The sequence below is a fragment of the Pollachius pollachius genome (genome assembly GCF_949987615.1).
Source record: "Pollachius pollachius genome assembly, chromosome: 18".
Lineage (NCBI taxonomy): Eukaryota > Metazoa > Chordata > Actinopteri > Gadiformes > Gadidae > Pollachius > Pollachius pollachius.
The window spans coordinates 7,305,313-7,331,509 of NC_136951.1; the positions used below are offsets into that span (position 1 = coordinate 7,305,313).

General features: G+C 45.8%; 1 protein-coding gene across 1 annotated transcript in view; it reads right to left on the reverse strand.

Annotated features, from left to right (window-relative positions):
* cacna1bb (calcium channel, voltage-dependent, N type, alpha 1B subunit, b) overlaps positions 1–26,197 on the reverse strand; it is a 126,743-nt gene that overhangs the window by 47,057 nt on the left and 53,489 nt on the right. The window contains exons 8-23 of the mRNA XM_079755900.1: positions 26,139–26,197; positions 18,061–18,164; positions 15,080–15,195; positions 14,825–14,914; positions 14,594–14,683; positions 12,832–13,053; positions 12,287–12,399; positions 11,086–11,198; positions 9,944–10,075; positions 6,534–6,606; positions 5,910–6,027; positions 5,532–5,599; positions 4,891–4,997; positions 2,818–2,880; positions 1,794–1,832; positions 25–422 (exon numbers count right to left, since the gene is read on the reverse strand). The exon at positions 26,139–26,197 is cut by the window's right edge and continues 129 nt beyond it. Coding sequence (XP_079612026.1) covers positions 25–422; positions 1,794–1,832; positions 2,818–2,880; positions 4,891–4,997; positions 5,532–5,599; positions 5,910–6,027; positions 6,534–6,606; positions 9,944–10,075; positions 11,086–11,198; positions 12,287–12,399; positions 12,832–13,053; positions 14,594–14,683; positions 14,825–14,914; positions 15,080–15,195; positions 18,061–18,164; positions 26,139–26,197 — 1,905 coding nt within the window. The remainder of the gene's footprint in view (positions 1–24; positions 423–1,793; positions 1,833–2,817; positions 2,881–4,890; positions 4,998–5,531; positions 5,600–5,909; positions 6,028–6,533; positions 6,607–9,943; positions 10,076–11,085; positions 11,199–12,286; positions 12,400–12,831; positions 13,054–14,593; positions 14,684–14,824; positions 14,915–15,079; positions 15,196–18,060; positions 18,165–26,138) is intronic.

Sequence of the window (26,197 nt, forward strand, 5' to 3'; positions counted from 1 at the left end):
GCTCCCCCCGCCCCTCTCTCCCGCCGCCGTCCCCGTTCCGCTCGTGGTGGCGGTGTGGGTGTTTCCTGGAGCGTGCCTCCTCCTCCGCCGCCGTCGTCGCCTCCTTCTTGCCGTTTCCGTCGGGCGTCCTTGGGGACGGCTGTCGGCTTTGGTTCGGGTCGCCGCCGCCGCCGCCGCCGCCGCCGCCACCTCCCCCGGCGCCATTACCACCGCCGTTATTGCCCTCGACGACGAGCGGCCGGTCCAGGTGCGAGTGGCCGTCGGGGCGGTTGAGGTGCAGCGCGGCGGTGTGGCGGAGCCGCTCCTCGGGGTCCAGCTCATTGAAGAGCGCCTCGTTGCTGGCGCGCACGTTGTGCCGCCGCAGCTGATTGGTCCGCTGCTCCCACACAGACATGGAGCGCGCCGCGCGGTGCTGCTCCTTACTTCGCAGCGGGGGGACAGGAAGTGGAGAGACACAACATCCCCGACAGGAAGAGGAAGTGAGGACAAGACAGGATGTGGGGAGACAATGCCCGACAGGAAGAGGAAGTGAGGACAAGACAGGACAGGAAGTAGAAAGACAACGTACGACAGGAAGAGGAAGTGATGACCAGACAGGACAGGAAATAGAAAGATAAAGTACAAAAGGAAGAGGACGTGAGGACAAGACAGGGGAACATAGTAGCGGGAACATTCAAGATGAAGACAAAAAGTGAGGATTAGTATTCATATTACATTGTTTCACCGTTTTTCAAAAGCAGGCCCAAAGAACTAATACTAGTTCCTTGTACTGATATATCCTTGTCTAGTGCCTCATCCTTGATCCACAAACAGCCCAACAAAGCTCTGTATGATAAGATGAAGCTGCACATATTAAACATGGTAAACCCTCCCTGTATACCATGCAGTTTGTTTTCTTTGATGGTACACTGTGTAATGCCTCAAATACTGAATATTTAGTTTGTGTTCAGGGAGGCAAGGATATTAAAGAAATAACCAGGTGGCGGTTGGAGTCCATTTTATATCTACAGCCTCAAAGAGATCAGCTGTTAGTTTAGAGTGCGGGTGCAAATATAATGCAATTAAAAATAAATACTTACCTTTGAAATTCGAAATAACACGCAATATTAATGTTTTCATTTAAAAAAGCAATGGGTTATGTGATGATGGGGATGATTGCCTAGCAGAACTAAAAGAAGTTTTTAAGGAATCATCACTCTTGTATTCTACAGTCAATTATATTCTTAAGATGGTGGAGATGCAGTTTTAGTGAGTGAGTCTTTCCATGTGACCCGCTGTGTTGTACAGGCAGATGTCGTAAAAATATCCAAACATACATATTTATTTTTCATCCCTCACAAGCTATTCCTAAAGGCCAAATTATACTTGTGTGTAGCGTAGCCCCCCGTAGCCACGCCGTGGGGTCTCTACATCTCCTTGCTGTTTTCTGCTAAAAAGATAGCATTCCCTGAGTCACTCATGATAAACTAGCTTAGGAGAACTCACACAAAGCTACGACACAGCATCTTCATTTTATAAAGATCTCCAGATGTCACTGCATTTTTGGGAATTTAGGCAGACTACGACTCAGAACCCACCCACAGAACCATAAATCTAAGCACTGGTGTAGAGACCCATGGTGCACCCAGGGCTGCTGTTTGACACAGAAGAGAGATTTGGTCTGAAGAGAGTGTGTATGACTGCATGTTTCTTTGGCTGAAGATGTACGATGGACTGCATACTGTCTCTCTGCTCAGTATGTTTTATTTACATGGCAGACAATGGGGTTAGTTTAGTTTGTCTCTTCCAGGCACCTGTAGATTCTTCTTTCGGGGGAGTAGATAATATATGTCCTAAAACAGACGGACAGAAACACAGAGAGGACCACAGGACAGACAGTCAGACAAGACAGACCAAATGAAAGAAACAGACAGGTAACGTTGAACACATTCACGTACGGATGAGACCAAATGTATTTAGTATGCCATTAGAACGGAGGCTACACATACAAAGACACAAAGTATAGATACACAAAAAGACACACACACACACACACACACACACACACACACACACACGCATACACACACAATTGTATCCTTTTCTATCTGTGAATGGAATCTATCCTGTCCCTTCTTCTGTATTGCAATTTGCAAAAGCCATTTTCCCTGACCCATCCGTCCAAGTCCACTCTGCCACTGAATCTCAACCTCACACTGGCTTAATAGCATTGAGATAACACAGCGCACAAGGAGATCTGTGGAGGCTGAAGGGGTTAATAAGGAGGGGATTTAGAAGAGAGTTCCAGGCAACAAGCAGACCACTGAGTGGTCACGACAAGCCGGGGGTCAGTGGGGTCAGGGGGAGGGTGGGCAGGCACGGCTCTACACCGTACAGGAGGAAGAGATTCTGTGCTTACGAGGACGGGGGCAAGTCAGGAAGCAAGGGAGGGCCAAGAGTAAACGGGAAGAAGGGAGAGCAAGAGAGAGGGGGGAGAGAGAGAGAGAGAGAGAGAGAGAGAGAGAGAGAGAGAGAGAGAGAGAGAATGTGTGTATTGAATGAAATCTTACTTGCATTGTGGTACATCAAAATAGGTTGCTTTTGATAACATGACGGTGTGCAGTTGTATCACCAGAAGGGCCAAGTAAATGGAAAGCAGGGAGAGCGAGCGAGAGAGAGACAGACTGAAAGAGAGAGAGAAAGAGAGAGAGACTGAGAGTGAGAGAAGAAGAGGGAGGGAGGAAGGGAGTCTGCAGGCAGGCAGGAAGAAGAACGGGAAGGAGGAGGAGGAGAGGAGGAGTGAGGAGGCGTATCATAACAGTAAGAGTTGTAACTCACGGTGATTGTACGCTGATGATGGAGGACCTGCGAGAGATCACGTCTCGATTTTGCTTTACAAAACTGTACATGCGGAACAAAAAAAACAACAGCAAACACAACACATCAATAAAGTAAAATACAGACACATGGGTAAGGAGCGAGTGGTTGGGCTGACCGTCTGGTAACCCGACCACTTTGACTAAATGATGGATTTATAACATTAAGGGATGGATTGAGGTACAGGGACCTAAATTGTACAGTGGTTTCCAAGATCCTTGGTTTACAAGTGGTTTACTGGATTCCTGATTTACAAGTGGTTTACAAGCCCTCAAGTTTACAAGTGGTTTACAAGATGCCTGCTTTACAAGTGGTTTACAAGACCAGCGGCTTACAAGTGGTTTACAACACCTCTGGATGCAAAGGATTTACAAGACCTCTGGATTACAAGTGGTTTACAAGACTTCTGGTTTACAAGTAGTTTACAAGGCCTTGGCTTTACACGGCTTACAAGTACTTTACAAGGTCATACATTTTCAAGCGGTTTACAGGGCCTTTGAGGTTTACCAGTGATTTGAAAGACCTCTGGTTTACCTGGGCTTTACAAGACCTTAGGTTATAAGGGGTTTACAAAGCTGCTGGTTTACAATTGCATTACAAACACTTTGGTTTAGAAGGACTTTGTTTCCTGATAGCAAATTTAAAAAGACTAGGCGGGGAAGAAATTTGAGATAATAGCTTCAAGTTTGTGGGTTGGCTTATTAATTACACATCACAGTATGTCGGTAAAATTGGGAGGTGGCGAAGTGGCCACAAATCTTTTTTTTTTAATCAATGTGTCTTTTTGAAAAAGAGTATTCTTATCCATTGACTCAATCAAGCATAGTGCTAAAGCCTCAAGAAGGGCTTGGTATGCTACCACAGTATGATTAATCTTTAATTAGCACAAATTAGCACAGTGAGAATTTCTTCAAGCAACCGATAAAAGAAGAAGGGACTTGAAGGAGCTTATTTGAAAGACTGTCTTACACCAGCTCCCACTGGTCAAACAGCAAGGATTCTCAGCTAGCATCTATTACTATAATGTAATAACAGATTATTATGACTGAATAGATGAGGAATGTTTATGTCAATTATCTCATAAATTCATCAAATCCTGATTGTTGGCGCAGAGGACAGAGCTAGAAGACACATCAAATGTCTGCGATCCTAATCAAATGCAGACAAACGACAAACAAACCGAAACACGATTACAAACAAACAACCGAAGATCGCAAACAACAAATAGAAATGGAACATATAATCGGAACAAACAAGCAAACAGAATTTTGCTCTGAGGGTAACAAAAAGGGGCATAACACAAGATGAGGTCTGTCACCTGTTCACACCTATACCTGCACATATACACACACTCATGTTCATTGTGAAACCTTTAGGACACAAGTGACCTTGTTTAAAAGGGTCGGCTCCGTTCAGAGGAACACAAGCGCATCTATGCTCTCGTAGATTGACAGAATGCAAAACAATCTGTTCTCCATGATGTGGAAGGAGAAGAACGAACAGCGCATTAGGAACAGTTTAGGATCTGAGGTCACACATACTTATAGATCAGAAGAACTAATGCCAAGATCAGTTAACCCCAACTTAATGATTAGTTTAAGCTAAACGTAATGATTAGTTATCCTACAATAAATGATCAGTTCAAACCAAACATACTACAATTAATGATCAGTTTCAACCAAAATAAGATAAATTTTAATTTTCAACGTAATGATAATTTATAAAAAAATAAATGATCGGATGACCAGCCAAACAAAACGTTCCACAAAACAAAATGATTGTAAAATTATTAAAATTATTATTATAACCTAACTTATAACCTAACCTAACCTAACAATGATCAGTAGAACTAAACTAATTATAAATACTAAACTAAACAAAACAATATATTTTTAACTTAACTAAATGATCAGTTTGAACTAAATTAATTCAAATTATACTTTATTTAAATGATGAAACAATTGAATGATGATCTTAGATCTGATCATTGATCAGCTAAAATGATCAGTTAAAATTCAAGAAACGTTGACTCACGCGGCGATGGAGATGTTGGCGGCAGACATGGGACTGACTTCCTTCACCTCCATGGCCTTCTGCAGAGCAAGCTTCTTATTGGCTGCTTGCTCCTGCTCCTCCTCGTCCTGGCCAATGGGAACGATGTACATGGCCAATTCACACAGGTGGTAGGAAAGGAAGGAATGGCTTAAAACTCATAGTTAGGCCAAGTATTACACATGCACTGCCCTTATGCCATAAAAGGGAAAGGTAAACTCTGGGCGTGACCAAATTTACTGTGATCATCAAAGAATTTGAACGTTGTATGTATGGACATTTAGCCAGGCTAATCTGTCAAAATTACGTTTGATCAAATGTTTATGAATCAATGGAAAAACTGATACATCATAGTTAATGAATATGCACACATTTCTGATACAAACCGCATAATGAAGTGTGCTTTACAGATGCTGCCATTATTCATGTAACCACAAAGTAATTCCACTTTATCACATTGTGAGAGGCTCTCTGGTGCAGAGCGCGGACACATACATCACCATAATGCAATAATCTCATGGGCCCTGGTGGCTGTGTTGGACAGCAGTCTATAATTGGGGTAGTGAATGAATAGCGTAGTCCACTCCGACACGGAGCATCGTGGTCTGCTTGGCGAGGCCTACCTTGGTTAGCTCCTGTGCGTTGGCCAGGTTATCCACAGCGATGGCCAAGAAGACATTCAGCAGGGTGTCTGAGGAGCCAGGGACTCAGAAAACACAACACCAGTTTAGTGATAGTACTTCAAACGTGCGAAGACTGAGTTGTATCGAGTAACTTAGTTGATCATATATGATAGTTTGAGCAAAATGATCATACATAAAGCAGTATTTGTTTGTTATAATTGTAATGGTTGATTAGTATGCGCATATGATAATCATACATGCAAACAATCAGAGTGAGAATTCTCAGAGGGAGTTTAAACATTGTTCTACTTTCTTCTTTCCGACTGCAATTACAACAAAAACAGTTATGGCCGACTTCTGGGTCGACAAAGAGGATACAGTTTCCGAAGAGCGTGAGCACGATGAAGTAGACGGAGGAGAACATTCCGCGACGCACGCCCCCCTGGGACTCAATCCCATGATACATCACTGCATTCCAGTCCTCGCCGGTAAGGATCTGCAGGGGTGAGAGGCCCAGATGTGATTGGCTGAGAGATGACATTAGCAGGTTCTGGAATGGGCTGTATGACATTCCTGTGCTTTAATTGGAGGGTTGTGAGTTTGGGGTTAGGATTTTAATTGGTAGATGATCAGCCTTCTTGTTCAGGGACAGAAGAGTTATTCAGACTAATTAGTTAAAAGACAGCCAATGCTATTCCCTAATTTTCCCTGGAAGCCATTCTGTCTCATTTGTTTAGTAGTTGCATGCCACAGATGTGATGGGAGATAGGGAGATGATTTTTATATATATGTATAAATAGATAGAGTGAGAGAAAGGGGAAGAGAGAGAGAGAGAGAGAGAGAGAGAGAGAGAGAGAGTCAAGGTTTGTCAGATAAAGAAACAAATTAAGTGAAAACACAGGGCGATAGCAGAAATAGGTGAAAAAACAAAGATATAAGCAGAAAGAAAATCGAAAGGAAATATAGCAAAATATAAACAATAGAAAGGTAGATTCTCTGTACCTGGAAGACTGTCAGGATAGCGGCTGGGAAGGTGTCAAAGTTAGTGGTGGGCGTTGCATCTTCAAAGTTAAACCTAGGGGGAGGTTTAGAGAACAGACGGGATTAGTACCAAGATTAAACCTACAGACTGGATTAGTAGCCAGATTAAACCTACAGGAGGTGAAGAGATCAGACTGGATTAGTAGCCAGATTAAACCTACAGGAGGCATAGAGAACAGACTGGATTAGTAGCCAGATTAAACCTACAGGAGGTGAAGAGATCAGACTGGATTATTAACCAGATTAAACCTACAGGAGGCATAGAGAACAGACTGGATTAGTAACCAGATTAAACCTACAGGAGGTATAGAGAACAGAGTGGATTCGTACCCATCTTAAACCTACAGGGAGGTATAGAGACCAGACTGGATTAGTACCCAGATTAAACATACAGACTGGATGAATACAGAGGTAGATGTGAATCATATACTGGTCATGGTTCAGTCTGTAATTTAGCAGGTAAAGGTATAGTGTGGTGTGTCCATAAAAGGGGTTAAAATAAGATAACACGTGATTCATTCATTGATAATATGGATACAGTATTCAGGGTGGTTCGGTGGTGGGCTACACTTGGGGTGGGTACAACTTGTCGCGACCCGGGTTCATTCCCACCTCCACTCCTATGCTATGTTTCACAACCCCTCTCGTTCAAACCACTTTTCCTCTCAGTCGAGGTGCAAAAGCCCAGACTAAAGCAAAACATATTCATGAAACATGAAAAATGAATGCTCTGCACACATTGGGGGAAGACTGCTGGTTTTGTATCCAAGCAACAACACGGGACAGTAGACAATCTCTACAAAGGGCTCGACGGCGTGTAACCGCATGAGCATTCCTGTCTGCGCGTGTCTGTGAATACTGTGTGAGATACAGAGAAAGAAGGAAAGATACGACATGCTGATTGTACACGAATAACAAGACTTTTACGCTAAAGGTGATGAGCGCTTGTCTATTAATACACCGGCGGCCAGACGGACAGAGCCGTGTGAGGACAGTTGTGTGAACAGAGTTGTGTTTCATGCTGCAGCAGAAACAATGAACACAACAGAGAGACAACATAACCAGGTTGTGACTCATCTAATTATCACACACACTGGGGTGTCCATCTTATCAGCACACACACACACAATGTGCAAACAAAAACATAAGCATACACACACACACACACACACACACACACACACACACACTTAAACATAGAAACAGACACATACACACAATGTGCAAACAACCACACACACATACGCACACACACACACACGCACACACACACACACACACACACACACACACACACATACACACGCACACACACACACACACACACACATTTACACAAACACGCACACACACACTTGTGGATGCACACACACAGACACATTTTTCATTTTTTACTCGTATTACTCTTTCCATCTACTTGTGTTCCTGGAACCAAAGAATCTCATTACCATTAGTGACTGCTGCGCATTGTTTTAGTCGTGGCAACTTGATGACAAACCCTGATACTTAGAACTTCTACTGTATCCCTGCCTCTCATTTCCCAAGAAAGCACTTGTTATAAGCACACTAATGACTCCGAGATGAATACAGAATCACTTTAAACACTCAACATGAAACAAGCCATTTAAACTATGACACATCTGCTGTTTAAATCAAAATCCGCTTTGAGGATCGGAGGGGAGGAGGATGAGAGGAGGAGGAGGAAGAAGAAGAGGAGGAAGCAGGCAGGGAGTCAGGGGGGTGAAAGGAGGAGAGAGGGCGTTGCCATGGCAACGATGTACTCCTGATTCCCCTCTGGGGAGAACTTGTGTTCGTGTTTGTCTCGTGTGTGTCTGTGTGTGTCTGTGTGCTTCAGAGTGTTTGTGCATTTGTGTGTGTGCATATGTGTGCGTGCTTGTTTGTAGCATTAGCATCAGGGCAATGAGGAACACTTGCTACACACATGTAGATTGTGGAGCTGCCACACACACACACACACACACACACACACACACACACACACACACACACACACACTTTTTGCTGACACACTTTTCAAATGTCGGTACAAAATGAGGACCAAGTATAGTCGGCGAGGACGGCCAAGTGCTAGGCTAAAGACTGGTGCTGGTGCAGCCACTCGGTCCTCGGGGCCTCATTGGCACTGCTCCGCCTCTCCATTTACTGTAATTATGTTCTGTGTTCACGTGCGCACTCTGCCAATTCCTCTCTTAGCGATTCCACAGCTGCATGTTGAACTAAATTAAAATAGTCACACAAAGTTTGAAATGATTCACTGGGTTCCTGATAAGATTGTCTTCTTACATAATGTGTAATGTCCGCAGGTCGCACTGCTAAATGTCTAGTCTGGGATTAAAATGCACAGGAACATATTCAGATGTTTTGGTGCTTGGATATGCTTTTCTCCAAAAGTCATTCTTTACCCACTTTGTGTGTGTGTGTGTTTGTGTGTGTGTGTGTGTGTGTGTGTGTCTGTGTGTTTGTATTTGTGTGTGTTTGCGTTTTGCACACACACATGTGTCTGTGTTCCTGCACTGTTTACCAAGACAATAGCTGATGAGAATGGGAAATGCTTGTCTCCCGCACTGCATCTGTGGGGACGTCATTAAGTTCCTCTCTGAGACAAAAGCCCCCACGCTACCCCATACGTTCTGATGTCTGCTGCTTCCTGCTCACAGCCGTGAAAACACAAAACAGAACACTGAACGCTCGCAAATGAAATGGTTTTCCACAAGTATATGTTTTTGTATGACTCCCTCACTCCCAGATTTAATATGGACAGAACAGTGTGTGTGCGCGGGTCTGTGTGTGAAAGGGTGTGTGTGCGTTTGTGCATGCATGCATTAGTGTGTGTCAGGGCTGTGATTAAATGCAGCCAAGGGTCCTGGGGTGGGCTCTATTGACTGACAGGCAGGGTGGTCACCCACTGAGAGTGCTATCAAAGCATCACCACGGTTACCGCTGCTAATGCTAATGCTAGCTGCTAGTTTCTAGTTCCCTGCTGTGTCAACAGGTCTGTCAGCGCTACGCCACTGAGCAAAGGATTACAGTGAGAAGGGTATGTGTGTGTGTGTTTGGAGATGTGTGTATGTCAATGTGTGTGTCTGTGTGTGTGTGGGTGAGTGTGTGAGCATGTTCATTCATACATTTGTCTGAGTGGGTTCCTATGTGTACTTGGGTGAGTTTGTATGAGGGTGCGCATATGTGTGTGCGCGTGAGTTTGTGCGTGCGTGTGTGTTTCTGAACCGTTCATCCCTGCGTTCCCGTCTCTTTCCCCCTGCCCCCATCAGTTCATCCTTTAATACATCCTGAAGGACAACAGAAATCCTGTCGGGAAAGGTCAAAGGTCACGATATAAAGGCCGTACTCACTGTCCTCCAAAGATCTGCATGCCCAGCAGGGCAAAGACCACGATGAAGAGAAAGAGGAGGAAGAGCAGGCTGATAATGGACTTCATGGAGTTGAGCAGTGACACCACCAGGTTCCTCAGGGAGTTCCAGTACCTGCAGGACGCACACAGGAAGCCTTTGGTTTGGACGCAACCGTCTGACTGAGCCAATCACAGCGGAGCACCCACCGCCGCCGAGAGGGAAGTAGGGAGTAATTCATTGATTTATTGGTATTTTATAGTTTTATTAATTTTTTTGTTTGATTTTGCACAATTTGCATTTTAACTAGAAAGGACACATTTTGAGGATGTGTGACCACTCTGTTGAACATTATATCGTGATAGATTATAAACATGTTATTCAAACTAGATGAATAACACAATCTCATTCATAAATTAATTGTCATTTTATTTTAATGTTATTCAATAACTGCAGATGTGTCATAGTTTAAATGGCTTGTTAAATGGTAACTGACACTTTGGTAACTGACTCTTTATCAAAGATACGTTGTGCTCCTATTGTAAAACAATTGATCTGAATAGGCATGAACAGTGGGGGAGAAACAGATGAAAGACAGACAAAGGAAGAGAGGATGACGAGGCAGAGAGAAGACTGTTCTTCCAGTACAATCACTGTGTGGAAGTCTGTCCGCCAGTTCCTGTCTGTGTCACAGGATTACTGCTAATCCCCCAAATAACAGGATTACATTATTATCAATCACCACGGCCCCCGTAAAAGTCCACATAATAGTTCCCAGGGGGGAACGATGTCACACACACACACACACACACACACACACACACACACACACACACACACAGAGTTAAATGTTTGTTTTTCTTGCCCAAAATGGGTTATGTGTGTGTGTGTGTGTGTGTGTGTGTGTGCCTGTGTGTGATTGTCTGTGTGTGTGTGTGTGTGGGTGTGTGTGTGTGTGTGTGTGTGTGTGTGTGTGTGTGTGTGTGTGTGTGTGTGTGTGTGTGTGTGTGTGTGCTGTCCATCCATGAGAACCGGGTGCAATCCCAGTTCCTGCACTGGCCCATGTGTATATAATATGTATTTGTGTGTGTGCATGTGTGCGTGTGTGTGTGTGTGCGTGCGTGTGTGTGAGCCTCTTGACTGACTTGGTGACTTTGAATATGCGCAGCAGCCTCAGGGCTCGGAGGACGCTGATGCCGAAGGAGGCTCCTGGTTTGATCATATCCCAGATCACCTCCAGGATGCTGCCAACGATCACCTAGAGACACACACACACACACACACACACACACACTTTGATCACTCCATACACACTGAAGATATGACTCTACCTTGTCAACAACCACCAACTCACACACACATTCACAAACACGTTTTAGCAAAGTAAGCCGTGGTTATTTAAAGCAAGACATCAAGACATCGCACTTGAATACATTGAGACGTTTAATGTCACAATGTGTAACGTTCCAACTAACTTGTAGCTTCAAAAAAACTCAAAAGGTCTGATCGATAGTGATTTCAATAATGCTGTCTAGACAATCACATCCTATAACTGTTGGGTTCTATATCAAAAAAGGCTTGCCAGCCGTTACCTCTCCCTTTGTTTACAATAATCTCACTAGTGACACTCCCAAACCCCAGCCAGCCGAGCTACGCTAGCTCCCATCACACAGTTGAGGGGGCTCAATCCTACACATTGACACTTTAAGGTAAGTGAAGAGAGGAGAAGATGAGACGATGAGAGATGAAGGAGGAGGAAGAAAGAGACGATGGCAGAGCTGAGAGGAATGATGGAAGACAAAATATGGCAGGATTTCAGAAAGAGGTAAATATCAACCATGCATGGGAGGTAAGGTAATACATACAACTTTCTTCTAAATTAAATGGAAGGAGTCTCTGTATGTTTGTTTGAATGTTCAAAAGTTTGTATGATTGTATGTTCAGATGCATCTATATATGTATGCTTGTATGTATGTTTGTATGTATCTATATATGTTTGTTTGTTTGTTTGTTTGTTTGTTTGTTTGTATGTATGTATGTATGTATGTATGTATACATTAGCTATATGTGTTTTTATTTATGTCTGTTCTTAGACTTAACATTTGGCAGTAGTATTGCTGAGGGCCCGTGGGTTGGCTATGTCGAATGTGACGTTTTGAATGGGCAGTACACGTCTTTTACTCACTCTTTGTACTACATATATTTTTGTATGACATTTTGTTACTATAGAACAACGCGTCCCACACACATAATGCGGCTTTAACGCAAGAATCCCTGACATGCGGTCCTCCAACCCATCCATCTCCAACCTCTCTGACCGTAATGGGATCTGATCGGGAACGTTACCCCGAAGTCGAAGCAGTTGAAGGAAGAGTGGAAGTAGTTGCGGGCCCCTAGGCCGTACATCTTCAGGGACATCTCCGTCAGGAACAGACCCAGGAACACAAACTCAGCCGTGTCTGCGTTTCCATGGCGATGGAGCGCGAGGAGGAGGAGGAAGAGGAGGAGGAGACGACGGCGTGGGTTGGTGTGTGTGTGTGTGGTGGGGGGGGGGGGGGGGAGGAGGAGGAGGGAGACAGAGTGACAGCATGGTTGGCATTCACAGGGTTGTAGTCGCGCTGTTGTCACGGTGAATGATGTTAAAAAAACCCGCTCTTGTTGATGTTATCTATAGTGGGTGCTATCTGCATATGTCATCATTGTGTGTGTGTGTGTGTGTGTGTGTGTGTGTGTGTGTGTGTGTGTGTGTGTGTGTGCACTCTGTTTATACATGTATTCATCTGAGCCTGTGTGTATGAAAATGTATATCTACGCAAGCAAACAATAAACATATGTGTGTGTGTGTGTGTGTGTGTGTGTGTGTGTGTGGGTGCGGGGTGGGGCTGACTCACAGAGGGCCCTGGTGAGCCAGTCGGGCTGGTCGTAGTGCACGATGGCCACACACAGTGTGTTGAGGCCCACCAGGCACAGCACCAACCAGTAGAAGCTCTGGGCCTTCACCATGCGCCGGATGAAGAAGCGCGTCCGCTTCTCCTTGCGCCGCAGGTAGGCGGAGCCGTCCAGCCGGGAGCTGCTCTTCACACTGGCCCGGCCGAACGGGGAGCCGGGGGGCGCTGGGGGGGAGGGGACGGTCAGCCCAGGGTGAGAGGGAGAGGTGTAGAAGCATCATATTCAGACAGACACAGGCTCTCTCTCTCTTCTCTAGTTACCAAATGATCTCATCTCCCTGGTTCTCTGGTTTCTTCTGTTCACTATTGATCAGAGTGCATCATGGGATTCTTTGCTGCCGATTTGCTGATGGAAATGTCAGTCCAAAATAATAAAGGTAAATCAACCTTAAATTAGGCTAACCAAAACCTTGTTTTGCCAAGTCTCGCATTTGAAAAGCTAGCAATGTCCACCCATAATCACAAATTATTCCGAAATAACCAAAACCCAATACTACCAATAGCATTCCTATACGCCTTTGCTTCCTGAATGGAGGCGGTCTTGTGGTGTGAGGTGACAATGTATGAGCCCTATACACCCTTTCTCAGCGGTGTCATCATAGTCCACACACAGGTGTCGCTCATAACACTAATTATGGGTTGGCTCATTTAATGTATATGACACACATTAAACACGGACCATGTGCCCTGGTACATAGAAATAATTATTACACAGACCCATAATTATTCTTATGAGTGACCCCTGCACTTGTCATCCAACGATGCGAATTGTGAAATGCGTCTTTACAGAAAAATCAGTTAAATAGAGGAGTAGAGGGGAGAAGGCGAGAAGACCACTAGAAAGTGAGCGAATGGGAGATAATGACAGAAATTAGTTTTGCCGTGAAGTCCACAAAATGGCTTACGTTTGCACCTCTGCACTCCTCTCCAACTAACAAACCGACCAAGCAATTAACGCCTTCCCCTGTAGGGCATGGTGAGCTCCATTAATGATTAAAAAAGGGTATTCATTTGAATCGGTCGTGAGCCATTATGGTGACTATTCTAATGTGTCTGTCAGATAGGAGGCGTTCTCCCCTGGATCCAGGAGGACAGAGTGGATGTCATCCTGAGCAGGGTCTGAGGTGAGGCGGCGGGCAGCAGGTAGGTGATTATTGAAGCGTGAGTTAGAGTGTTTGTGATTTAAAAGCGCAGTGGTTTAACGCCGCCGCGGTGATAAGTCTGCATATTATAACCAACTGGTCACACTCACACTCAGACACAAAAACACGCTCATACTATCAAGACACGAGTAGTATCTTTAATTAAACACGCTCGTTTTCGTATTGATATTGTTGACATCTAATGTTGATCCTATTCCAGGATCAAAGCTTTTTGGAATAAGATGAACCGTGAGGTTTCAGATGAAAAGGAAACGCAATGTGATTTTATATAACTGAAATATTCTGGCAAACATCTGAGAACTTGTCAATCGGCAACTTGGCAATCCTCGCAATGAGCAGATTAAAATATCAAGGTGAACATCGCATGCAGACAGACAGACTGGCAGACAGACAGACAGGCTGGCAGGCCAACAGACAGACAAACATGCATACAGATAGACGGACAGACAGACAGACTGTCTGGCAGGTAGACAGAAAGAGAGGCAGGCAGACCAACAGACATGCAGAGAGACAGGCAGATAGACAGACAAAACAAGTCTTACCAACAGATGAAATATCTGCGTAGGGGTCGTCCCCATCCTCTGCATTCATGAGGTCGTTTTTACCCTTTTTGACCATTCCCCGTTTCATGACTACAGACAGGAAGTAGAAGGAAAGCAGACAGGATGAAGAACATTACGTTAGGCCTTATGTCTTTACACACCAGTAGGCAACCTACTGTACACCTCAAATGAGGATTGGCTGTGATTGGATGAGTCTACAGGTGGGCGTACCTGGCAGGTTCTGGTTCCTTTTATACCACGCTCCATCCAGGGGGGACTTCTCCTCCGCATTCTCATCCTCCTCCTCCAGGAGCACCTCCTCTACAGGAGGAGGACAAGACGTGACATGGTAGAGAGCGCCAGAGAGAGAGAGAGAGAGAGAGAGAGAGAGAGAGAGAGAGAGAGAGAGAGGGGCAGGAGAGAGAGACAGGCCGACAGACAGAAATCGATAGAAAGACAGACATATAGACAGATTGCCTCACACACCTGCTTTACAGATCCACTCCAGGTACCCAGTCAGCTCTCTCTCTATCTGCTGTTGTCTCCTAAGCTTCAGGAAATCCTGTCTCTTCTCCACTCGCTCCCTCTCCTTGGCAAACTCCCTGCACTCACACACACACACACACACACACACACACACACACCCACACACACGAACACACACACAAATTAATGCACAACACATTAGCTGTCAACGTAACAGACCACAGAGATGGCGGAGATGCACTTGTGCTTGGATTCGCAGCTCACACTCTGCCCCCCCGATACATTAGCAGAACAGTGCATCAAACGTCTACCGTTTGTTCGCCGGTGACAAGGGGGGGCAAATCCCACCAGGATACGCAGAGCCCAGGGGAGAGCTCAGTCTGAGCTGCCTCACCATTACCCCCCTGACCTCCCGCACGTCACGCCGCTACGATGAGACGTCGGGCAACCAGGGTTGAGACAGACCGGCTCGCTGTACTCTAATGTCTACTGTGTCGGGTTACAGTCCAAGGTGTCTGGGCCCATTGGCTGCTCTGTGTGTCTATGTGCTTATCTCCATGCATGTGTGTGAATGTGTGCATGTGTGTGTCTCCATTCATGCATATGTGTGTGTGTGTGTGTGTGTGTGTGTGTGTGTGTGTGTGTGTCTGTTTGGGTAAATGTATGTGTGTGTGTCTCCATCTGTGCGTGTGTGTGTGTGTGTGTGTGTGTGTGTGTGTGTGTGTGTATCTCCATGCATTTGTGTAGGTCTGTGAGTGTGTGTGAGTGTGTGTGGGGATGGCTGCCTTGTTAAGATGGATCCTGATAGGACAATGTTATGGTTGACAGACCATGGAAGATAGTGGCAGGATGGCGTAGGTGTGGTTTTGTTGTTCGACCCCTAACCAATAGTTACATGGGTTGACCCTCCCAGTTCCCAGTCCATCTGTAGGCATCCCAGAGCTGAATGACAAGTGTCTGAATTCACTGTGTGGCTAATAGACCTCAGGGTAAAATACAAGTAATGACAATAGTAATACTTTCACATTCACCAATGCTCATGAAGTTGCCTGTGGTTTTTCTTGTGTATTGTATGAGAAAGTTCAATGAACTCTAAATGTTGCTTAAAGGACAATTCCGGTATTTTGAACATTGAGCCCCCTTTCTGGTTTGTCTAGGATGAAATAGAGTGGTTGACACCGAAATTTTGACTATTGGTTCTGTCTCGGGTATTTGGCTTATTTATAATCGCCCCTGCCTGCTTCAGAATGGCTGGCTATGAGCATTCACGAACCTGTCCTTAAAACAACCCTAAACGTTTTCAGAATTGTACAGCTCAGTGAGTGGTTAGAGGTGTTTGTTGATGTTCCAAATCAAGTAACGTAGTGAAATACACTTTCTGTCGTGTTATATTTGGCATTTTGTAAATCCATTGATTTCTGTTGGAAGACTCATTGCTCGTTGACCGGAAACGGAAAGGGGGGCTGGTTGTAGTCTTTCAGCTCGGTCTAGCCCTACTGTTGATACGGAGAACCGAGCGAAAAGACTACAACCAAACATGAACAGCCCCCTTTCCGTTTCCGGTTCCGGTCCGTTTCAATGGGATTTATAAAATGGCAAATAAAACACTACAGAAATTGTATTTCGCTACGATACTTTATGTGGAATATCAACAAACACCACTAACCATTCGGTGAGTTGCACATTTCTGAAAACAAACGTTTAGGGTTGTTATAAGGACAGGTTCGTGAATGCTCATAGCCAGCCATTCTGAAGCAGGCAGGGGCGATTCTAACTGAGCCAAATACCCGAGAAAGAATCAATAGTCAAAATTTCGGTGTCAACCAATCTATTTCTTCCGAGAAAAAACAGAACGGGGCCTCAATGTTCAAAATATCGGAATTGTCAATTAAATACAATGTCAGCACCAGCATGCTAACATTCAGCCCATGTTATAAACGACATGAGGTCCATCTTATGGGTAACTTGTAGGATTTAGCCTGCAGGCAAATTAAGTGAGGTATGACCAGCAGCAGGACATAGATGGCTATGCAGGAAGTGATTTGGCAGTAAAGGATGTCAGTAAATAGAACACCAGAAGATAAGGTGCAAACTAACATTTCTGATCTCCCCCTAAATGAATATGGCGGCTCTCTATTTTTGTTTCCCTTTTATTCACCCTCAATTTGAAGCTCCCATTAAATACAATAAAGATAAAGATGGAAGATAAAACATAAGTACGACCCATTGAGAGCAGAGATAAGAACAGCTTTCAGTGCAATTCTTACCACACCGAGGCCACTCTATCCCACATCTCTGTATCCCTCCCTCTTTCTCCCTCTGCACTCTCTTTGTCTCTCACTCTATCTCTCCCTATCTCCCACACTGTCCACTCCTCTCCCTCTCTCCCTCTTCCTACCTCGACCTCTCCCTCCTCCTCCCTCCCTCTGAAAAGGAAAGCAAATATGAGCTCATCTAAATCATACAGAGAAGGTTTCTCCCCCCCTCCCTCGCTCTGCCTTCATCTTCCTTCCTCTCCATCCCTCCCGTCTCCCTGCATGTGTGTGTGTGTGTGTGCTGTGATGTATTAGGGGACAGTAGGGATGTGGCAGCGGTCGGTGAGGATATGAGAGAACACGCGTGTAGGTGTGTCTCCATTCGTGCATGCGTGTGTGTGTGGGTACCGATGTCTCTCCATGCATGTGCTTGTGTGTGTGTGAGTGTGAGTGTGCTTATCTCCATGCATGTGTGTGTGCGTGTGTCCATGCATGAGTGTCCGTGTGCGCATGTGTTTCTCCAGCATGTGTGCGTCTCCATGCATGTGTATGTGTGTAGGTTTGTGAATGTGTGTCTGTCTCATTTGTGCTTGTGTGTGTGTCTCCATGCGTGTGTGTGTGTGTGTGTGTGTGTGTGTGTGTGTGTGTGTGTGTGTGTGTGTGTGTGTGTGTGTGTGTGCGTATCTCCATGCGTGTGTGGGGTCTGTGGGTGTGTGTGGCGCTCACCCTGACAGGACACCCAGCACCAGGTTGAGCATGAAGAAGGAACCGATGATGATGAGGGGGACAAAGTACAGCCAGTTCCAAGTGTTTCCCGCCACGTCGTTGGTCTGCACACACACACACACACACACACACACACACACACACACACACACACGCATACACAAAAACCAAACATAGTTCAAAATGGTCAAACAATTCAGAATCAGAATCAGGTTTATTTTCGCCATGTTTTCACAGAATAAAAACTAGGAATTTGAATTGGTAAAAATAGATTGCAAGTCTTGTCAGGGACTAATAAATAAGTCATAATAAGTCAATTAAAGGATAGGGCATGCATGATGATATCTATGACAATGAAAAGACAATAAGAGACATTCTCCAGTAAAAAGTGAAAGTGCTCGCTTGGTGGAGAGGGGGGATGGGAGGGGGGGATGGGAGGGGGGGGGAGAGGGGGTGGGAGGGGTGGAGAGGGGGGGGGGAGAGGGGGTGGAGAGGGGGGGCTGGGAGGGGGGGCTGGGAGGGGGGGGGAGAGGGGGTGGGAGGGGGGGTGGAGAGGGGGGGGAGAGGGGGGGAGAGGGGGGGTGGAGAGGGGGGGGAGAGGGGGTGGAGAGGGGGGGGGAGAGGGGGGGAGAGGGGGTGGAGAGGGGGGGGGAGAGGGGGGAGAGGGGGGGGAGAGGGGGTGGAGAGGGGGGGGAGGGGGGTGGTGGTCTGTGTGTGTTTGTGTTGGGGTGGTGGTCTGTGTGTGTTTGTGTTGGGGGTGGTGGTCTGTGTGTGTTTGTGTTGGGGGTGGTGGTCTGTGTGTGTTTGTGTTGGGGGGGGGATGAGGGTCATGCCTTGTTCAGAAGGCTGACTGCGCAGGGGAAGGAAGTGTTCTTGATCTGTTCTTCAGATCAGATAAATGTGATGATGTTTATCATTTTGTTGAATAGCTTTAGCATTTAGATTATCAAATGACAAACTGTAGGCCTGGCTTGCATGCTGGATCATGGAAACAATCAAAGCATTTACAGCTATATACCTTAACAAAGCGATTTATATTTATGTAAAGATGTATTAATTCGCTTTGAAACTAAATGTACAAATATCAATAAATGAATTACAAATATACTGTGCGCGATTAAACAATCAAACCAAGTCAATAAGCAAATAAGAAACCTTGAATTTGGGAATGTTATGCAGGAGCCCATTAAATTGTCTTCTTTATTTCCTCGACTGTGAGAAATGATGTGTTAACCCTTTTTTACTTGATGTGTAAAAATGCTGCAAGTATAATCAACAGTAGTGCTATTAAAAATAGTTGTCCATTTTCCAGGAGGCTCTTAGGCAAACTGAGGCAAAACTTAGTGAGAGGTGCAATACAATGATGCTTGGTTAAAACCATGGTAGTTAGCGTCTGTATGGTACAATTTCAAACATTAACTCTGACAACTTTCTCTCTCTGCATCTGTCTCTATCTCGCTCTGTCTCTAGTCTCTCCCTCCCTCTCTCTCTCTCTCTCTCTCGCTGTCTGTCTCTCTTTCTTCACTAGTGTGGTCCCTAGGGTGATGAGGAGGCAGAGAGTGGGCTGAAGGAGCACTCTGTTACATCACATCATAGTCCAACTGTGAGCTTAGAGAGCAAAACACGGAGAGAGAGAGAGAGAGAGAGAGAGAGAGAGAGAGAGAGAGAGAGAGAGAGAGAGAGAGAGAGAGAAATAACGGACGGGATATGATGAGCGTGAGAGATAGGGGTACGGTTGGAGAGAGCAGGAGGTGCAGATAGAGACAGGAAGGCGGAGGATAGAGTGGAGGTGTTTCTGGTCTGTTTCCTGTGCTCAGGGCAGGCTCTGCAGGTGGAGTTGGGTCAATGTTTTCAAGGGTCTGACTAGCGGCTTGCTACGTGTTACTCAGTGCCATAGACATGGAGGCGTTGATATCTTAGAATTGTTGACCGTGCTAGTGATGTCGTTGCTAGCTACACGGACTTGCAAACACACACACACACACACACACACACACACACATACGCACACATTTACAGCCACACGCAGGAATATTACTAGCACTTATACTGATACTACGCCAACTTTAAATACAAATTCTACTACTACTATAATATATAGTTTGCCATATATACAAAAGCCACGTATTCAAAGTAAAAGGGTGCATAAAATGAATTCAATATGTTTTAAACCCTTTACTGTACGCCAAAGACTTATAAGGGGACATCTGGTAAAACTTTGTGAAGGTAAACAAAAACATCTATATTTGCCCTGACTTCCTATTGGTAAAAAAAATAATGATTGATGCTGGCCTTTCTTCCAAAGTGCTGGCACGGCAAAACGACATGAGAGGAGATGAGATGAGGGGAAGGAAGGAGTAAAAAGTGGAGTGAAATGACAGAGAAGGGGAACGGGAGATGGAGCAGCGTAAGACGATGCCCCGAGCAACACCAGTCAGACATCCGTCACTAAGATGAAGAATGGATTCAAGAAACCATAGCGGGAGTAGCAATAATAACTGTATTCAATATTTATACTTTGCAATTTTTTGAGTGTCATTGTGTGTGTGTGTGTGTGTGTGTGTGTGTGTGTGTGTGTGTGTGTGTGTGTGTGTGTGTGTGTGAGTGATAAGAGGTTGATATGCTTGTTCATCATGGTATTCAGAATGGTGTATTTATACATGCGACTCCTATGTTAATTTCTGTGGGAATATTCTGTAAAGCTCTCGCTCTCTCGCTCTCTCTCCCTCTTTCTGAGTTCCATTGAGAACAGGATTTGTTTTTGTCTATGTCTGTGTTTAGTTTGGGTGTCAATTATTTATGAGACTTATAAGGCATTTATTTTGAGTGCCATTATCAATGTGTACGTTCATCTGTGTGTTTGTGTATTTGCATCTATGCACGCATGTGGGTGTGTGTCTGTATGTGCAGTGTGTGTGTGTGTGTGTGTGTGTGTGTGTGTGTCTGTGTGCGTGTGTGTGTGTGTGTGTCCCTTCTCCTCTCTGGATGTTTAGGATTCTCAGACATTGGCTGTGATCGCCCTGACAGAGCAACAGGCCACAACAACTAGGTCAAGGTGCACAACGCCTTTCTTATTTAAAGTGAACACACACACAAACACACACACACACGCACACACACACACACACACACACACGCACACACACAGGCTCAGACAGTCAAAATAAATGCACCTCAAAAATATTCAACACAGGGTCTCAACAGGGAGCAGTGACCGGCAGCCTGTGCAGCGGAGCCCGACCAACAGCTGCAACAAGTGGTCAGGGTTAGGCCCGCTGAGTGGCAGGCGAGTAACACTCAGAGGGCCAGGGCCCGCCCCGTCGGGACAGCGGCAGCATTAAGCTGGGCGGTGACACAGCCATAGTAATTACCTCCTAATTACACCCAAACTGTCGCCAGACGCCGCCGGTTGCCGGGGGAGACGGAGACCGTAATAAAACGACAGAGCGTGAAATGCAGATTGCCACGTTATTGACACTCAGGCGCAGCGCCCCCATAACACTGTACTACCCCCCCCCCCCCCCCCCCCACAAACACTGTATCCCCCCATCAAACTCTCTCCCAAAACACTGTAGCCTACCCCTCCCCTCCCCCGAGACCTGTCCTCCTCCCTCACTTAAACATTCTTGATGTCTCGCTGGAGCTAAGTGGTTGTGTAAAATAAACACAAAGTAGTCACACTGGAAAACAAAAACAGATGCTTCATCTCTGTTATGGTTCCCGCAGCCAGCTGCAATCAGAGATAACGATACGGTCAGGAAAAACTAAAGTTACATAGAAAACTACAATATATATACAGTCAGATAGCTACTAACTATATATAGAGTCACATAAGTTTTCCTAGGTTTATATCTGTTTTATTAGAAATGTGTCAGCTTAAAGAGGCAATGCCATTTTCACTAAATGCTCTCATCTGGTGAAAAAGGCCAAGGCGATGGGCGTAGAGGGGGAGAGGAAGTGGCCAACAGAAGGTTTTTCCAATAAAACTAACATCTTCCCAGCGAGGGTTTCTCCCCGCTCAATAAGACACACGAGCACGGCGTCATTCGTCTGCTGAGCCTGAGGGACAGAACGGAGAGGGACGACCAGCTTTTAGAATTAGCATGGGCTAGCATCGCTGCTCACAGGCTAGGCTGAAGCATATGGGGGGAGAGGGGACACGTCCTCTCTGATTAGCTGCTTGCTAGTCCTCCCTGTGAATGAGATCATAGGGACCCACCACCCCTACATCCATCACCACCACCACCCCTACATCCATCACCACCACCACCCCTACATCCATCACCACCACCACCCCTACATCCATCACCACCACCACCCCTACATCCATCACCACCACCACCCCTATATCCATCACCACCACCACCCCTACATCCATCACCACCACCACCCCTACATCCATCACTACCACTAAATCCACCATCACCACCACTACACCACCACCACCCCTACATCCATCACCACCACCACCCCTACATCCATCACCACCACCACCCCTACATCCATCACCACCACCACTACTACATCCATCACCACCACTAAATCCACCACCACCACCACTACACCCACCACCACCACTACATCCATCACCACCACCACTACTACATCCATCACCACCACTAAATCCACCACCACCACCACTACACCCACCACCACCACTACATCCTCCACTCCACCACCGCTACATCTACCTTCACCACCCCCAGCCCCTGAACACGTAGGCAGTAGTCATCCATCCAGGATGTTACCACAGGGCTACAGTGCAGGATCAGCCTGAAACACAAAGAGACACACTCTCACCCCATCCCCCCTAGCTCCCCACCGGGGAGATGCATATATCTATCTGAACTGAGGGCACTGAACTGTGTGTGTGTGTGTGTGTGTGTGTGAATGCACACATGACAAGCTCACACACTTCATTGGACTAATTCCAATGCACCTCCACTGCCATGCACGTGAGTGCATGCACTGACACACACAGAGACACACCAATACACACTAATAGATGCACTACCACACAAAGACACATGATTGGAGTGAATAACACATACACACACGTATTAACACATGCACTGACACACACACATACCGCGCACACACACACACACACACACACACACACACACACACACACACACACACACACAAATATACAATCACTAACACAAAAACACACACAGACACACAGACTAACACATACAACCACACACTAATGCCTACTGACACACACACACGAACACTCACACACACACCAAACATATACTGACTAACACTTTCACATGCACTTATACATTAATGCCCACACACACAAACACACGCACACACACACCCTCACACACACAACAACACACACTGACAAACATCCTAATACATGAATGCCCACACACACACACACCACCACAACACACACCGACAAGCACACTTATACATTAATGCCCCCACACACACACACCACCACAACACACACCGACAAGCACACTAATACATTAATGCCCCCCCACACACACACACACGAACACTCACCCACACAACAACCCACACTGACATACAGACTAACACATGTAGTAACACATTAATGGCCACACCCATACACACACACACACACAGTGGCGTGCCTAAGGCAGGGTGTGGAGGGCGGTGGAGGTCGGCCTGACAGCCTGTGACAAACAGACTTGGGAAGATGTTACAGTGACCTCCACTCATCTCAACATCATCTCAACACCCAATTGAACTGAACAATGAGGACCAATTTGGAAGAACCCACCATCTGATCTCACCATCCAATCAGTTTGGAAAAAGGAATGGAAGTCCAAGGATGTCCCAAATAAACATCTGGTGTCAGACCCCCCCCCCACACCGGTCCCTGGCATCAATCTACCAAGGAAGCAGTGGACGACACTAAATAGATTAAGGACTGGACATGGCCCCTGCCTGGCCAGCCTTCACAAATGGGGCAGCAGCCCAACCCCACAGTGTGCTTGTGGAGAGCAGCAAACAATGCATCACATCATTGAAGCATGCCCTCTACAAAGACTTAAAGGAGGACTTGTCACCCTTCATACAGCAGATCAAGAGGCAACTGCTTGGCTAAAGGACTTTGCATTAGCTAAATAAATAAAATCTCAACATGTCAACTAGAGACGCAGGAGACTACAGGAGAGAAGAAGGTCCATGCAGAGACAGACTGGGGCTGCAGTCAGTGGTCATGGTGCCAAAGGGTTCTGGGAAAGGGAGAAACGGGGGGAGAGAGAAGGAAGGGCAAGAGAAAGGAGAGCAAGAGAGAATGAGGGGGGAGAGTGAAAGAAGGGAGAGTGGGAGAAAGAGGGGGAAGAGTGAAAGAGGCTAGAGAGAGATAAAGAGGGTAAAGAGTGAAAGAAGGGCGATCAGGAGAAAAAACAGAGAGGGGACGAGAAGGGGAGAACGGGGAGAGCGCCAAGAAGAGAACGAGGGAGGGAGCAATAAAGATAGGCTGGAGAGAGAAAGAGAGAGGGAAAGAGAAAGAGAGAAGGAAGAGAGCGATAGCTGGCCAACAAGTGTGGTAGAAAATAACAGAAAGAGATGAAGAGAGAAAGGGCGAGAGAGAGCGAGCCAGTTTGAAAACTGCAAAGGAGTAGGGAGAGCATAAAGAGACGGTGGCGCTGGAGGAGGTGTAATAAGTTCTCCTAGATCACCGCATGGATCGCCTCTTGCTACCATAATGAGCTGCATCAGACCGCGGGAGAGCTGTGAATGTCTGGGACACTGGAGAGAAAAGAGCCATAGAGAAGCATATATATGTATATATTTAAATATTCATTTAAAAAAAAGTATGGCCTTGGTGTTCCTTTGAATGCACGCCACAGGATCCGGGACAAACGTGTGGATTTATTTCAGAGAGAAACAAAAGATGGAGAAGGGAAATAACGATGTCTTTTAAACCCTCGGAGCTGTCCAATGCTATTCATTTTGATTTCTTGGGGCAGCAGCGCCTGATGTAATAGATGATGCAAAGTTTGTAGTTTTGAGAATGAGCAGACGATAACAGAATGGCGGAGCTGAGGCAGTGGCTGGTAGACCCTGTTTGTCTACCACGGAGGATTCCAGACTGGGACCTCATAGCATGACGTCTGGGGTCCTTGTTCTGTTAATGCTCGACGGGCAGAGAGACAAAGCATTAGATAGAACGATTGAGATGGATAGAAAGAGAGAAGCATAGAGAGAGAGAAAGACAGATAGATAAAGAGAGAAAGAGAGATAGGTGGATAGAGAGAGAGAGAGACAGATAGATAGATAAAGAGAGATAGAGAGACAGGTGAATAGAGAGAGAGAGAGACAGATAGATAGATACAGAGAGATAGATGGATAGAAAGAAATCTGTAAATCCTCAGTACCAAAGATAAAGGTATGCAGCCCAGTATAACAACACTCTCCTTCCACTTATCCCTGAAGGGAATCTCACCCGCTGAAAGACCTACACACCATGCTCTAGGTCGTTGATAAACGTTCCCATGACAATAGATACGTTTTGTCTGTGCTGTCTGCGAAACGTTTTTCCCATTAGTCACCTTAGGTTAGTTGCGAACCGACACATTTATTCATATATTTGAAAGCAGAATCCTGGAAGATATTGGGTGTGACAAACACCACCGCTTTGAACTTTTTGTGAATATACTGTGTGTGACACGGGAGCTAAATAATTCACTGGTAACCAAAGACCACAAATCACAACAACGTTTATGCAAACAGAGGAAATCTAAACTCCTGCCATACATTGCTCTTTATCTGCTTATTAGAATAAGCTTGCTACGTATACATGTAGGTACATGCAGGTTCACTTTTTGTTTATGCAGCACCCTGAAGAACAGAAACAGGTGATGCGGGGGTACTCAGTAGGATCTGATTGGTCACAGGGGGTTCATGACTTTTTAAAGTTTGGGAACCACTGGAGGCGTCAAGAGTGTGGCAGTTTGTTAGGTCAATTGAGCCACACCTGTTGGCTGATGGAGGGATAGTTATCTCACCTGAGTCCCCCAACCTTTGAGCTGACACATAGAGATGAAGACATAGACACAGAGAGACAGGCAGACGGATGGACCTACGTTGTAGAGGATGTCCACCCAGCCCTCCATGGTGATGCACTGGAACACGGTGAGCACGG